This window comes from Centropristis striata, chromosome 11 (assembly GCF_030273125.1).
Source record: "Centropristis striata isolate RG_2023a ecotype Rhode Island chromosome 11, C.striata_1.0, whole genome shotgun sequence".
Classification (NCBI taxonomy): domain Eukaryota; kingdom Metazoa; phylum Chordata; class Actinopteri; order Perciformes; family Serranidae; genus Centropristis; species Centropristis striata.
The window spans coordinates 9,884,460-9,897,975 of NC_081527.1; the positions used below are offsets into that span (position 1 = coordinate 9,884,460).

Consider the following 13,516-nt stretch of genomic DNA (forward strand, 5'->3'; position numbering starts at 1 on the left):
AAAATATTTCAGCTAAAAGTGTATATTAAAATAGACTATTCGTTAATTATTTCGTAAAATATCAGTAAACTGTGGAACTGTGAACTGTAAAACCTGTTAAAACATGTACTTTAAAACAGTCAATTCAGTTAAAATATCTAAAATGTGAATAATTAATGATCCTGAATTTAACATCATTTTCAGTTGAAGCTACTGTTAAAATCTTTGTTGACTAATATTTGTGAAAGTTAAAGTAGCAGTGTGTTATTATCTTTCTAATTTTGAATGTCTTTTGTTTTATTGAAGGTTTTTCACCTGTGCAAATTGTGAATAAAAAACAAAACTAAAGTGCAAAAAACAAACAAAATAAACCCAATTAAAGCCGACTTTAACTATAAACACCAACAGCACTGTAACTCCTCATGAACTGCTTTATAAATTCACCGTTTCCTCCATTGAAATAGACTTTAAGAACACTAAATAACTTGTGAATGTCCCGTCTGTTTTCCTCCAACCCCTCCTCTCCAATAGGAGGAGGAGGGGTTGGAGGGCAGGGATCAACTCAGCAGACTCTTGAGACTGTGTAACTCTGAGACTCAGCAGACAGCCAGTACTGGAGGAGAGGAAACTACCAGAGGAGTTTGACTGGAGCCTCAGGAGATTTTTTTCACTTTGTCACCAGTGACGGTGAGGACAGCTGCTGTTGGAGATGACTGGACTGTCACTTCAGGAACAGCATCCCTCTAATTTGGGATTTTTTTCTCTGTCCGGAGAAATTGAGAGTTACCGGGAAAGTTTGATCTAAAAGGTAAGTTCAACAGCAGACTAGAGAACATTATTGGCAAAATGTAGGGACTGTATGTAAATTACTGGGGTGGTTAGGGGGGATTTAACTTTGTATATTAAAAACAAGTTTATTTTTTGCTATTGATGTTTATTTTTAACTCATTTTGACTTGAAACTGCAACTTCTAACCAGGCAAAATACCAGAATGTTAGATCAAATGTGTTTTATCATGTGCCTCAGATTCAACCTCATTATCTTAAAGGGACAGTTCATACTAAAATCAAAAGTGCTTTTTTTCCCCCACTCCTGCTATTTATCTATTTAATTTTTTTCCATTGCCTCCAAAATAATTGAAGGAGATATCTGTCCTCTTTCGAATATAATGGGACTATATGCCACTTCCCAACAAGGTCTGTGGATTATCTCAAGTAACGGTCTCATGATTTTTCAGAAAGAGACATTGCATCTGGATTTTCGAATGTATTTTGTGGTGCTTTGAGCCCCACAAGTGAAATATAATATAGTTTGAGAAAAGGCAAACCCCCATTCAGACAATCTCCAACAATTAATCTGATAAAAAAACAAAAAGACTGATGAATTGCACTACAGGAAATATATATATTTTCAATTTGGGGGACAAACTGTCACTTGAATAGAACTTCCAACAAGTTTCAGAGAAACAGAGGAAAAACTGTAATGGAAAAGTGTTTTTATGTTTTTTTTCATGTGCAAGTTGTCAACTAACTATATTGAAATAAATGTTGAAATAACAGGAATAAAGATCCTCTTCTGTTCTTCTGCTAAGATATCAATAACTTTTCATAATTGTGTACAGTCCCTAAACAAAAAAATGACAAACATGTTTTTGCAGGGTGTGTCGTATTGAGTTGTACTGAGCTTGTAAAGAGATGAAGGCGAGAGAGTAAAAGTTTCATAATAAAGGTTGTTTTTTCCCCCCCATAAACCATGATAATTGCTAAATCCAGTACTTTCTGGCAATTTTCTTCTTCCAGGTCCACTCAGAGAGGATCTGTTACGGCCTTGTTGGATAAAAAGCTACAACCAAACCCAGCAGGATGAAGACTCATCTGCTCTGCTTGGAGTTAGTACTCTTGGCTGGACACCTCCTTGTGGCCAGTGGCCAGCTGGAGCCCAAAGAACAAGAGTCCCAGGACCTTCGTTCTGTCACCCAAAAACTTGGTCTCGTAGAAAGAGACGGTCAGGCTCCAGTGAGGCCCAACATCAGCATGCCCCGCCGCCGGCTGCCCCCCATGTGCACGGGACCCACGGAGATCCGAGACACTTTCAAGTACATCAACACGGTGGTGTCCTGCCTGGTGTTTGTCGTGGGTATTATCGGTAACTCCACTCTGCTGAGAATCATCTATAAGAATAAATGCATGCGCAACGGGCCGAACATCCTGATTGGCAGCCTGGCGCTGGGAGACCTGCTGCACATCATCATCGGCATTCCCATTAATGTTTACAAGGTGAGTTGTAGCATTTTACAGTGATTCTTTCGGCATTAAACTTATATTTATTTCAGTCAATTCAAAACTCCCTTAGCTTTTCATTGATTTTTTTGTTGCACTCTTGTGGAAGGTCATATGCAAATAATTCGCTGCATATTGGATTATAAATCCTTTACACACACACACACACACACACACACACACACACACACACACACACACACACAGTCTTGAAAGGGGGCTTTTCCATGTTATTACTTTACTGGATCCTGAGCCTCTCTATATCCCCTTATGTCTCTGGCATGTTATTATCTGTTGGGCTCATTTTGTCTGTGTGTGTAGGTGTGTAGGTGTGTGTGTGTGTGTGTGTGTGTGTGTGTGTGTGTGAGTGTGTGTATGTGTGTGTGTGAGAGAGAGAAAAGAGAGGGAGAGAGACAGAGGACCAAAGTATCTGTATATTTGGGTAAGGGGGCAAGCATGTTAAAACAACCAGCTTCAGTTGCATACCAGAGCAGAGAGAGGACCGACAGGGTGGTATGGAGAGATTCAGGACTACATATGCTTCCCATTGATCTACATTGACATTCCAGTTGCTTATCCAAAGCAGACCATAACAAGTCTTAATATTGCACAGGTTATGCAGAGTTTTGTTGTTCTCCAAGAGCTACTGTACCTCTCTAAGTAGAGTACGACCCAAAAAATGACCCAAAAAAGAAATTCAACCTGACAAGGAAGGGGGGAAAAAACTCTGGGTATTCACAGAAACCGATAAGTTCAGGTTCACGCTTATCTAGTGGACACTGGATGCCTGAGGCTGGAAGGGGAATAACGTGGAGCCAGACGATTTGCTTCACTCCCTCTCATGGTTTGACTCCATCATCAGCTCTGTGTGTCTCTTTCTGCAGCTCCTGGCAGAGGACTGGCCTTTCGGAGTGACTTTATGCAAGATGGTGCCGTTTGTGCAGAAAGCCTCCGTGGGGATCACGGTGCTCAGTCTGTGCGCCTTGAGTATTGACAGGTAATCACAGCCACAGCCTATGAACAACCCAAACTCCCCTTTTCCTCTTTCACTAGGCGCTGTTTTCATTTCATGCCGTTACATCAACAGTCAGGGAGCACAGAAACATTATCAGACTGATGACTTTTGACCTCCTTGCCCCAGGCTGCTTATCAATACACTGACAAAAAAGGTGTGTCTAAAAACAAGATAAAAACACTAAATCTGAGGGAAATTATCTTGCTGCATGGACAGATAATTTCTTAAATTAAGATTGTTAAGCCTAGAAATAAGCATGTTGAAGGCTTAAAATAAGAAATTAATTCTCAAAACAAGATAAATTATCCAACACCTCTAAATCTAAATTTTTTTTTTTTTGGTAAGAACCAAATCATTTGCAGTGCACTCTGCTCGGGCCAGTTCATTGCTGCTTACAGCTTTAATTCATCTTGTTTAAAGAGTTAATTTCTTATTTTAAGCGTTCAACATGGTTATTTCTAGATTTAACAATCTTAATTTAAGAAATATTGTCAAGTGAAATTATCTGTCCATGCAGCAAGATCATTTCCCTCAGATTTAGTGTTTTTATCTTGCTTTAGACACATTTTTTTTGCAGTGTACACTTATCTAGAAATGACAGCTATATTGTAAGCTTGGAATAAAATGGAATAATCCGATATTTCATGAAAATCTATTTTATTTCATAATCATAATACTCTGAATACTGTTGGAATTTTGCATCTATCTTGTGGTTTGTTGGTTTGGATAGCAGAGGGATGTGACACTCAATATCTCAGAAATAAACCACGACAGATCCTGTTACACTTTTTGGCAGCGAGTCAGCCAGCATATCTTTTAAATTGACACTCAAAAATGAAATTATTGGAAGTATAATGTAAACACGCTTGTAAGCTTGCGTGCTGAATGTTAGATGAGAAGATTGATACCACTCTCATGTTTGTTTGGCTATTCAACTTGCTTTGCCGGGCCAGGGGCCAGTTAATAAACAATAAGAAAATTGATCAGATATATATTTATCAACATCACGCAGCCAGGGAGACAACAGACATGCACAGGTCAGTTCTCAGATTTGAGAACATACTGTGGTTAGCCCGTGGCCTCCGCTGGCATATATATATATATATAATATGTATATACAGTCATGGGAAAAATGATTAGACATTCCTTTTCTTCAATTTCTTGTTCATTTTAATGCCTGGTACAACTAAAGGTACATTTGTTTGGACAAATATAATGATAACAACAACAAAAAAGCTCATAAGAGTTTAATTTACGAGCTGATATCTGGACATTTTCCATGGTTTTCTTGATAATAACCAAAATCATTGTCAAGAAAGCCATGAAAATGTCTAGATATCAGCTTTTAAATCAAACTCTTATCAGGTATTTTTGTTGTTATCATTATATTTGTCCAAACAAATGTACCTTTAGTTGTACCAGGCATTAAAATGAACAAGAAGTTAGAGAAAACAAGTTGGATTGTCAAGTTCTGTCTGCTTTGTGACCACAACTCTGCCCAAACTTGAAAAGCTGCTTGATCAATCATTGAAGGATGCAAAGGAAAGCTCGATTCCACTTATTCTTTGGTTTTTATTTTCTTGAAGATGGTTTTGGGTTTGATGGCTAATAATTTTTTCCATGCCTATATATATATATATATATATATATATATATATATAAGCTCTATGTATATTTTGTATTTGTTATGCACTCTGGCACAATAATTACATTCAAAGTACAAAAAAATGATAAACATTGACTTAAACATTGACTTCTGAAGCTTATTAATTGACACATTGCATCTTATTTGTTTCATCAGTATAAAAAATTACCAAAAGGCACATGATAACTCACAGTTTCTTTCGTAATTTTGCATGTTATCACGATGCATTTTCCTTCTTACGTGTAATTTGATGCAGCAGCAATATCAGACACTAAAAAACAAGCACCCTGGAAGTCAGATAACATAGAGGAGTAAAGTACGCATAGCCAGGAGAATAGGTCAAATACAAGTGTTTTACCCAGGAGGCTGCTGTTCATTTCTTGTCTGAAGTTATTTATGACCACTACTACACCTACACACCAGTGGTATCGATCTTTTTTGGCTTACTCTCAGCAAGAAAGTGAACATGTGTACTTCCCAAAACTCTCCCTCTATCTAATGTGAACTTGCTGGATGACTGACTGCCCTCCTTGGATCTTCAGGTATCGTGCCGTGGCCTCATGGAGCCGTATCAAAGGGATCGGAGTTCCAAAGTGGATGGCAATTGAGATAGCGCTCATCTGGATATTATCCATCGTCCTGGCAGTGCCTGAGGCAATAGCCTTCGACATGATCACCATGGACTATAAAGGAGAACACTTGAGGATTTGTCTGCTGCACCCCATGCAGAAAACCGACTTCATGAGGGTGAGCTGTGAATCACAGTGCTTCAGCGTGCAGAAAAACAGTGTGTTGACACAGCTGTGCACGCTGCAAACCTGCACATGCACACATAATGCATACTGACACATACAAACACACGAGGGCCAGATGTGCGCGTTGGCACACACTTCTGCATGAATATGTGCATACCTACCATTCTGTGGAAGAGTTCCTGACTGGATCAGGGTTACACAGAGTGCACAGACGTTATATATATGTAAAAAAACATTGTTCTGTATCAAAGGAGTTATCACTCTCTTGGCTCACAGAAAACTCTGCATACGTGTCCACGCATTCCATCACTTTTACAATAACAGCAATGAACAGCTTTATTTCCACTGAGCTACTTTGATAAATCGATTTCCAAATGCAAGTCAACAAGTGAATTTGAGACGCCCCCTTGAGTCCCTCACTCAGGTCACATAGAGGATACACTCCCTTAAATTTACTTCTGACATGTTTCACCATTAACCCAAAGATTTCCTGTACAGATGTTTGTTCATAACTCAGTGCTGCTCTCCTTTTATTGTAGTTTTATAAATCAGCGAAGGACTGGTGGCTGTTCAGTGCATATTTCTGCCTGCCGTTGGTCTGCACTGCTATTTTCTACACCCTGATGACCTGCGAGATGCTGAGGAAGAAGAACGGAGTCCAGATCGCTCTCAGTGACCACCTCAAACAGGTTCGCAGCATTTACGGTTAAAGTGGCTAATTAAGTGGAAGGGGCGAACAAAAAACTGAACCCAAAGGAATATTTTGTGTTCAAATCTTGACACAAGACCATTCACCACTTTAACCCTTAATAGGGCACTCATTGAAATACTTGCAAATTCCAAATTTCAACCCTAGAGAAAATTGGAGGATATTACATACTGCCAGAATGTGTAAAAAAAAACATTCGAAAATAATATTTTGAGAAAAAAGTTCACGAGATTAAAGTGGCAAATCTACGAGAAAAAAATGCGTAGATTTACGAGATTTAAAGTGGTGAATCTGCGAGAAAAAAGTTGCTTTTTTCCCACTTTTTTCCCGTAAATCTGCAACTTTTTTCGCACAGATTTGCCACTTTAAATCTTTCAAATCTGCGACTTTTTTTCTTGTAGATTTGCCACTTTAATCTAGTAAATTCACAACTTTTTTCTCAAAATATTACCTGAAGTTACCAAATATAGTTCTTTGCCTGATAAAGGGTTAAAGTGTGTCCAATTAAAGCTATAAAAAAATGTAGTCTTTTATTTTCCTGACCACAAACGTACCCTGTTACTGCCACCTCAATGTTCTACTCAGTTTGTTTTGATTTATGAAAACAAATCTTTTAGACAAAAAGATTAAAATGATATACGATTTATTTGTGGCCAGATTTTACCATATCCCTATGTGGGCCAAAACTGTCAGTGCAATCTGTTACTACACAGTGATTTATGTGTGTTTGTGTGTGCTCAGCGAAGGGAGGTGGCTAAGACAGTGTTCTGCCTGGTTCTGGTCTTCGCTCTGTGCTGGCTGCCTCTCCACCTCAGCCGTATCCTGAAGCTCACCATCTACGATGAGAAAGATCCCAACCGCTGCGAACTGCTCAGGTATGGAGCAAAACACACGTAAACTAGATGATTTAGTAGAATAATGAATCACCCTCCAGTAAAGGAGAGGTGGAAGACTAATGTGTCTCTTTAACCCCTGTAGTTTCTTTTTGGTGCTGGACTACATTGGAATCAACATGGCGTCCGTGAACTCCTGCATCAACCCGATCGCCCTGTACATGGTCAGCAAGCGCTTCAAGAACTGCTTCAGGGTAAGGTTCAACTGGCACATTCCCACTGCATGGTACCAGGTCCTTTTCTTTTCCAGTCTGGATAGTTCCTTCGTAGTGTTTGGGGGGAATTCTCATTTAACCCTCTGGAGTCCACGAAAGCGCCGGAGCACGACTTCTTCATGACGTCAAAAAAAGACACAAAAATGACCAAAAAAGACACAAAAAGAGACAAAATGACTAGAAAAAAGAGACAAAATTACCAAAAAAGAGACAAAATGACCAAAAAAAGACAACGGCAGACACAAAATGTCCAAAAAAGACACAACAGACACAAAATGACCATAAAAGACACAACAACAGACATAAAATGACCAAATAAGACACAAAAAAAGACACAAAATGACCAAAAAAAGACACAACAACAGACACAAAATGACCAAAAAAGACACAAAATGACAAAAAAAGACACAAAATAACTAAAACAAGACACAACAACAGACACAAAATGACCAAAAAAGACACAAAAAAAGAAACGAAAAGGATTCAAAAATGGACAAAATAGTCCAAGACTCCATAGAGTTAAAACTGCCGTGGCGTCATCTTCAATTTGACTTCAAACTTCCTGGACTCTTTCACCAACAACCAAAGAGAAAAGTGAGCAGTGGTGGAACAAATATTCAGATCCCTTACTTCGGTAAAAGTATGAGTACCACACTAAAAATGACTCCACTACAAGAAAAAGTCCTGCATTCAAAACTTGCTGAAGTAAAAGGACAAAAGTATCAGCATCAAAATGGATAGATAGATAGATAGATAGATAGATAGATAGATAGATAGATAGATAGATAGATAGATAGATAGATAGATAGATAGACAGACAGATAGATAGTACTTAAAACAACAGTGTACTTAAAAGTATCAAAAGTAAAAGTACTCGTTATGCAGAATGAACCCACTCAGATTGTTTTATATATTATTAGATTATTTGTATTTATTCATTTATGTAAGCAGTGTTTTAATTTTGTAAAGCTCATTTTAACGGTTTAATATACAATTTAAAATGCATAATAACTTTTAATTTCTCAAAAATCTAATTTTGCTCCACAAAACTTGTGTTTGAAATGAAAATCATTCATTGGCTCACTGCCAACTTAGGAAGCACTGTTGACCAATCAGGGGTCAACCGTGTTTTAACACCACCCACTCAGTTCACCTGGAACCTCGAACAACCAAAACCAAATATGAGCAAGTTGAGCCGAATAGAGCCGGGCATAATATGCAAAGGATATGCAGTAATAGTCTTAACTTCTCATGAAAGTGTTGTGTGAGTTTCTATGATAACTTTTGCAGCAATGTGATACTTGACAGATGCTGTTTGTCACATGCTGATTTAAAACCACAATGTTGTAAAGTGGTTTTCTGTGGTCACCCAAAACTACTCTGTGGAATCTGTTGAGCTCATGTTTTATTTGTCCTGGCTGATGAGTCAGATTTCCAGCTGGCCAGGCCTTGAACAAAAAAACTCAGATCAAACTGTCAAAATAGGTGGTGCTGATCAAATATGAAATATGAAGATTTGGTTACAGTGTTGCCTATTTGTTGCATAAATCAATGTTTTCAGAAACACATTGGAATTTCATAAAGTTTGATAAAGTTTGTGACCAGGCCGTTGTTTGGTTGCTCTGATTGGTTTTAGGTCTATTCAGAGGCTTTTGGAGTGTGTTTGCTGAATTAACCCCATGGAAATAAAAAAAAAATGGACTGAAAGGTTCAAGAGTTATACATTGAATAAGGCTAACTCAGCCTTGAGTTAGGAAAAAAGAACATGGTTAGTTTAAAGGTTTCTCAGGTTTGTTGATTGGAAGCCCAAGAGTAAACACAACCAGATAAAAAAAAGACTGGTTTCAATGCCGGCTTTATTTAGGTCACAGGTAAAGTTATGCAGCGGTGGACTCAGACTGACACAGCTCTCACAGGACCCCAGTCAGAATGAGCCCCGGTTTCTGTAACAAATCACATTTCATCTGTCTTGGCCCGCCCCGGTCAGATTGGACTTACACACAACCGAGTTCTATTGGCCAGTTACCTTTGACAGAGACAGGCCAACAGCTGTGTCATGCCTATATGATGTTTGTTGTCCACACTGGCCCTCATTTATCAAACGAGCATACGACAGAAAAAGAGCGTAAAGTGAGCGTACGATCATTTCTACGCAAGGCTCGGCATTTATCAATTTGGACGTGAGCTGAGGGTACGATCAGATCTCACGTCTGCTCTCAGCTCGTGTACGCAGGTTTGAGTCAGCACAAAGTCCACACGTCTACTTATAATGATTATGGCTTACATTTAATGAAGACCTAAAATTCAGTGTCTCAAAAAAAATGTAATATTACAAAAGACCAATTTTAAAAAGTACGGTTTAATATGGAAATGTTGCCCTCTGAAAAGTATGTCCATCTATATGACTCAATACTTGGTTGGGGCTATTTGACTTGAACTACAGGAAATTGACTTTTCCATCATATTCTATTCTATGTATTGAGATGCACCTGTATATCGGACTATCAAAAAAAAAAAAAACCAAAAGGAACCACGCCTTTTTCTTTTAACTGGGAATACTGTATAAATACTTATCCATTTCTCTCCCAACTTCTTCCCCTCTAGTCCTGCCTGTGCTGCTGGTGCCTACCGGCTGAGATGCTGATGGACGAGAAGCAGTCGTGCATGAAGCTGAAAGTCACAGACCGGGCCTCCGACCAGAGCAACTCCCGCATGACCAACAAGTCGACTACAGCCTGAGGAGGGCCACGGACCAAAGACAGGACGAAACACGAGGAAAAAAAACAACAAAATAGTGAAGTATGGATGAGTGAATGAGGATAAGTGCCCATTCTTTCCTTATCGCCAACACCGTATGAAGTCACCTTAAACTCTTTTAAACGCACATTATGCAATTTTTGCCTGAGACACAAGACGGACTTTGATGACGTCGTGAAGTAGCGTGGGACCATCTCAGCTGTTTTCCTCATCATAAACAACCATTATTGACAACGTGACTAAGGCAGAAACCATGTTCACGGACGAGGTAATGTATCAAAGCTTTATTCAAACGATGCCATTTTAGTCTAAGGAAATAACCACATGTAATGTTAGCTAACGTAATGTTAATTTTGCTTACCATTATGTGGGGTAATGGAGTCATGGGGTGGCCCATGATCAATACAACCATACAAAAAAAACCTTTATAAGCGTGTTGAATGTTGTAACATTACCGTGTGCATTAGCTTGGTGGCTGTAGTAATAAGCTGAATCTATACTGAAATATCACAAACATCAATGAAGCCTTTCCAGTGTTGCAGAATGGCGGTAAATCAGAAAAAAATGATGCTGTGTGGCAGAAAAAGATGCTGTATTACTGTTAGTGAGTGACAGTGTGTCCGTTGTTTCCCTTGAACAACAAGTTCTCCAACCTTAACGACAAAAGAGGTCGTGTGTCAACACCACCAATTACGTATTGCGGCTCGCGTTTTACAACTCGCAGTACAGCGGCACTTTTTAAAAATAGCACACTCACGGTTGTAAAAAAGGCTGCAGTTTCTCTGGATTTATGTTATAAAACCACTGACCTTAGGTTCAGGGCAAAAAACGTCCTGGTAAGGCGTTATAAAAGACAGTTTAACCCTCTATGGTACGGTGTTGCCCTCATTTTTGGCCTGTCAAATTTCTACAAAGCATCTTTTTGAGTGATGCAATACTTTAAAAAAGAGGGAAGAGTATAGGGAACCAATAGCAATGCTTTAATTTGTCGCATGACCTCCAGGAGGCCATGTTGAAACCAAGGGTCGCGTGACAAAGCAAGTTAAATAAAAGACGCAAGTTACGTTCAAAAACGTGATTCACGTAACTTATGTTAAAATCTTTTCTTTTGTTTCACATGGGACACAAACCGTGTCTCCTGTGTGAAAGTACACTGTTTGTTTAACCCATCCACCACCCCAGCATCCAATCAAATATGGGAATCCACCCTTTTAAACTCAGCATTACACCGGACAGTGAAATATGTAAATATAGCTTGTTTTCACAGCCTGTACACGAGACCTCTACTGACGTTTTGAGGGGAGAAACAGGCTGCCTGGAAGGTTAAATAACCAACTGACATGCATCGTTACCTTGAATAAAATTGCTGGTTTCCTTTCTGAACATGGTTGGAAACTTTAGTTGGTTAAAGAAAGTACACCAATCAAATAAATACATATAAGAGAGATAATTGTTTGAAGATATTTTACTGCAGAAATGTTACATATTATAGCTTTAACAGACTTCCCTTTCTCTTTGGAGATTATTGATTTGAAGCACTTCAGACTAAAACTCTCAACACTTGCCTTGATGGACTGCTGCAGTGGTGGAATTAGTACTGTACTAAGGTAAGAGTTTTGAGGTACTTGTACTTTACTTGAGTATTTCCACACATGTAAATTTATACTTCTACTCCACTACATTTTAGGGGCAAATATTTGACTTTTTTTCTCCACTAGATTAGCTTTAGACAGCTTTAGTTACTTTTCAGGTCAAGATTTAACATCAAAAACATGATAAATGTAAAGTAATAAGACTTCTTTTTAAAAAAAATTAAACCTCATTACAGTTTATTAAGTAGTTAAAATGAGCCCCTGCCTTTACAAACTTATCTTCACACTCCTAAAAAAAAAATCAATTTTCAGGTCAAGATTTAACGTGAAAAAAGTGATCAATTTAACATGATTACGCATGTCTATATAATAATATATTTAGTATATATTACATTACATTCTGCATAACGAGTACTTTTACTTTTGATACTTTAAGTACATTTTGATGCAGATACTTTCGTACTTTTACTTCAGTAAGTTTTGAATGCAGGACTTTTACTTGTAGTGGAGTAATTTCACAGTGTGGTATTAGTACTTTTACTTAAGTAAGGCATCTGAATACTCTGGTTATTAGATTATTTATATTGATGCATTTATGTAATAAGCGTTTTATTTTTGTAAAGATAGGGCTCATTTAACTACTTAATATACTGTTATGAGTTTACATTTTTAAAATTGTACAATAACTTTTAATTTATCATGTTTTTTGTATTAAATCTCGACCTGAAAAGTAACTAAATCTGTCAGCTAAATGTAGTGAAGTAAAAAGTACAATATTTGCCTCAAAATGTAGTTGAGTAGAAGTATAAAGTTACTGAACTAGGATCTGAATACTTTCATCATGGACTGCTGCACACTCTCCCTGTACAGGAAAAATAATTATCAAAAGCTGTATACTTGGAAGACAAGTTTTAAGGCATGTCAAAGGGGAAAATGTGCATTCAAAACACCAATAATTGAGAAGGAAGCTGGGGGTGAAGTTCAGCAAGTGTTATGTAAAGTTGGGGGTCAAGGGTCGATCAGCATTGACAGCTCATCGGGCTCGCAGCCCGGATGGTGAATGTTACTATGAATGAACTTAGAAATAAGTTCTGCATTGTACAGACATTGTGTATTTTAGTGTGACGCTGTATGACGTGTTGCTAACACACACATACTGCAGCAGCTTAGAAGAGTTCATTAACAGTATGTATACAGAATGCTCTGGTTTGAGATTTGTTTACGTTATTTTGTTACATATTGCCTCTATAATATATATGGATGTATTGAGTATTTTGCATACTTTATTTGCTACGTTGTCATTTTCCCACTAGTTATTGAACTACTGATGTTGTGTGATTTCAGCTGTTGTATTATCCTGTTTAATATTGGGGCTGTTTATAAGGCTTCATGACTGTATTTGCTCCATTTTAACCATACTCCTTACCTTAGCTGGTCTTTTTTAAATAAATAAATAAATAAAACAAATAAGAAACAAGTCACTTGTGTCACTATCTCCACCCCCGAGAAGCATAACTTTTCAATTATCTGTTCAGATACACATTCATAATCATTTTTGACTGTGAATGTTCCAGCTTTGCCTGTTATCATAGCCTGACTCTGTGTGTGTGTGTGTGTGTGTGTGTGTGTGTGTGTGTGTTGGGGGGGTTGATTTAAGTGTGACGGCAGGCGGCATCA

General features: G+C 38.1%; 1 protein-coding gene across 1 annotated transcript; it reads left to right on the forward strand.

The window, feature by feature from the left end:
- Positions 1 to 613: 613 nt before the first annotated feature.
- Positions 614 to 13,310, forward strand: ednrba (endothelin receptor Ba). The gene is made up of 8 exons (XM_059345396.1): positions 614 to 787; positions 1,779 to 2,255; positions 3,143 to 3,255; positions 5,461 to 5,665; positions 6,213 to 6,362; positions 7,124 to 7,257; positions 7,361 to 7,469; positions 10,095 to 13,310. The coding sequence occupies exons 2-8, from the start codon at positions 1,842 to 1,844 to the stop codon at positions 10,227 to 10,229; spliced, it is 1,260 nt and encodes a 419-aa protein (XP_059201379.1). The 5' UTR covers positions 614 to 787; positions 1,779 to 1,841; the 3' UTR covers positions 10,230 to 13,310.
- The last annotated feature ends 206 nt before the right edge of the window (positions 13,311 to 13,516 follow it).

What these genes read in the sequence shown, in the direction of transcription:
- ednrba (XM_059345396.1), top strand. Translation starts at nt 1,842, where the DNA reads ATGAAGACTCATCTGCTCTGCTTGGAGTTAGTACTCTTGGCTGGACAC. An exon ending in AGAAAACCGACTTCATGAGG is followed by an intron (nt 5,666 to 6,212) that starts GTGAGCTGTGAA and finishes CTTTTATTGTAG; the next exon opens with TTTTATAAATCAGCGAAGGA. An exon ending in GCTTCAAGAACTGCTTCAGG is followed by an intron (nt 7,470 to 10,094) that starts GTAAGGTTCAAC and finishes CTTCCCCTCTAG; the next exon opens with TCCTGCCTGTGCTGCTGGTG.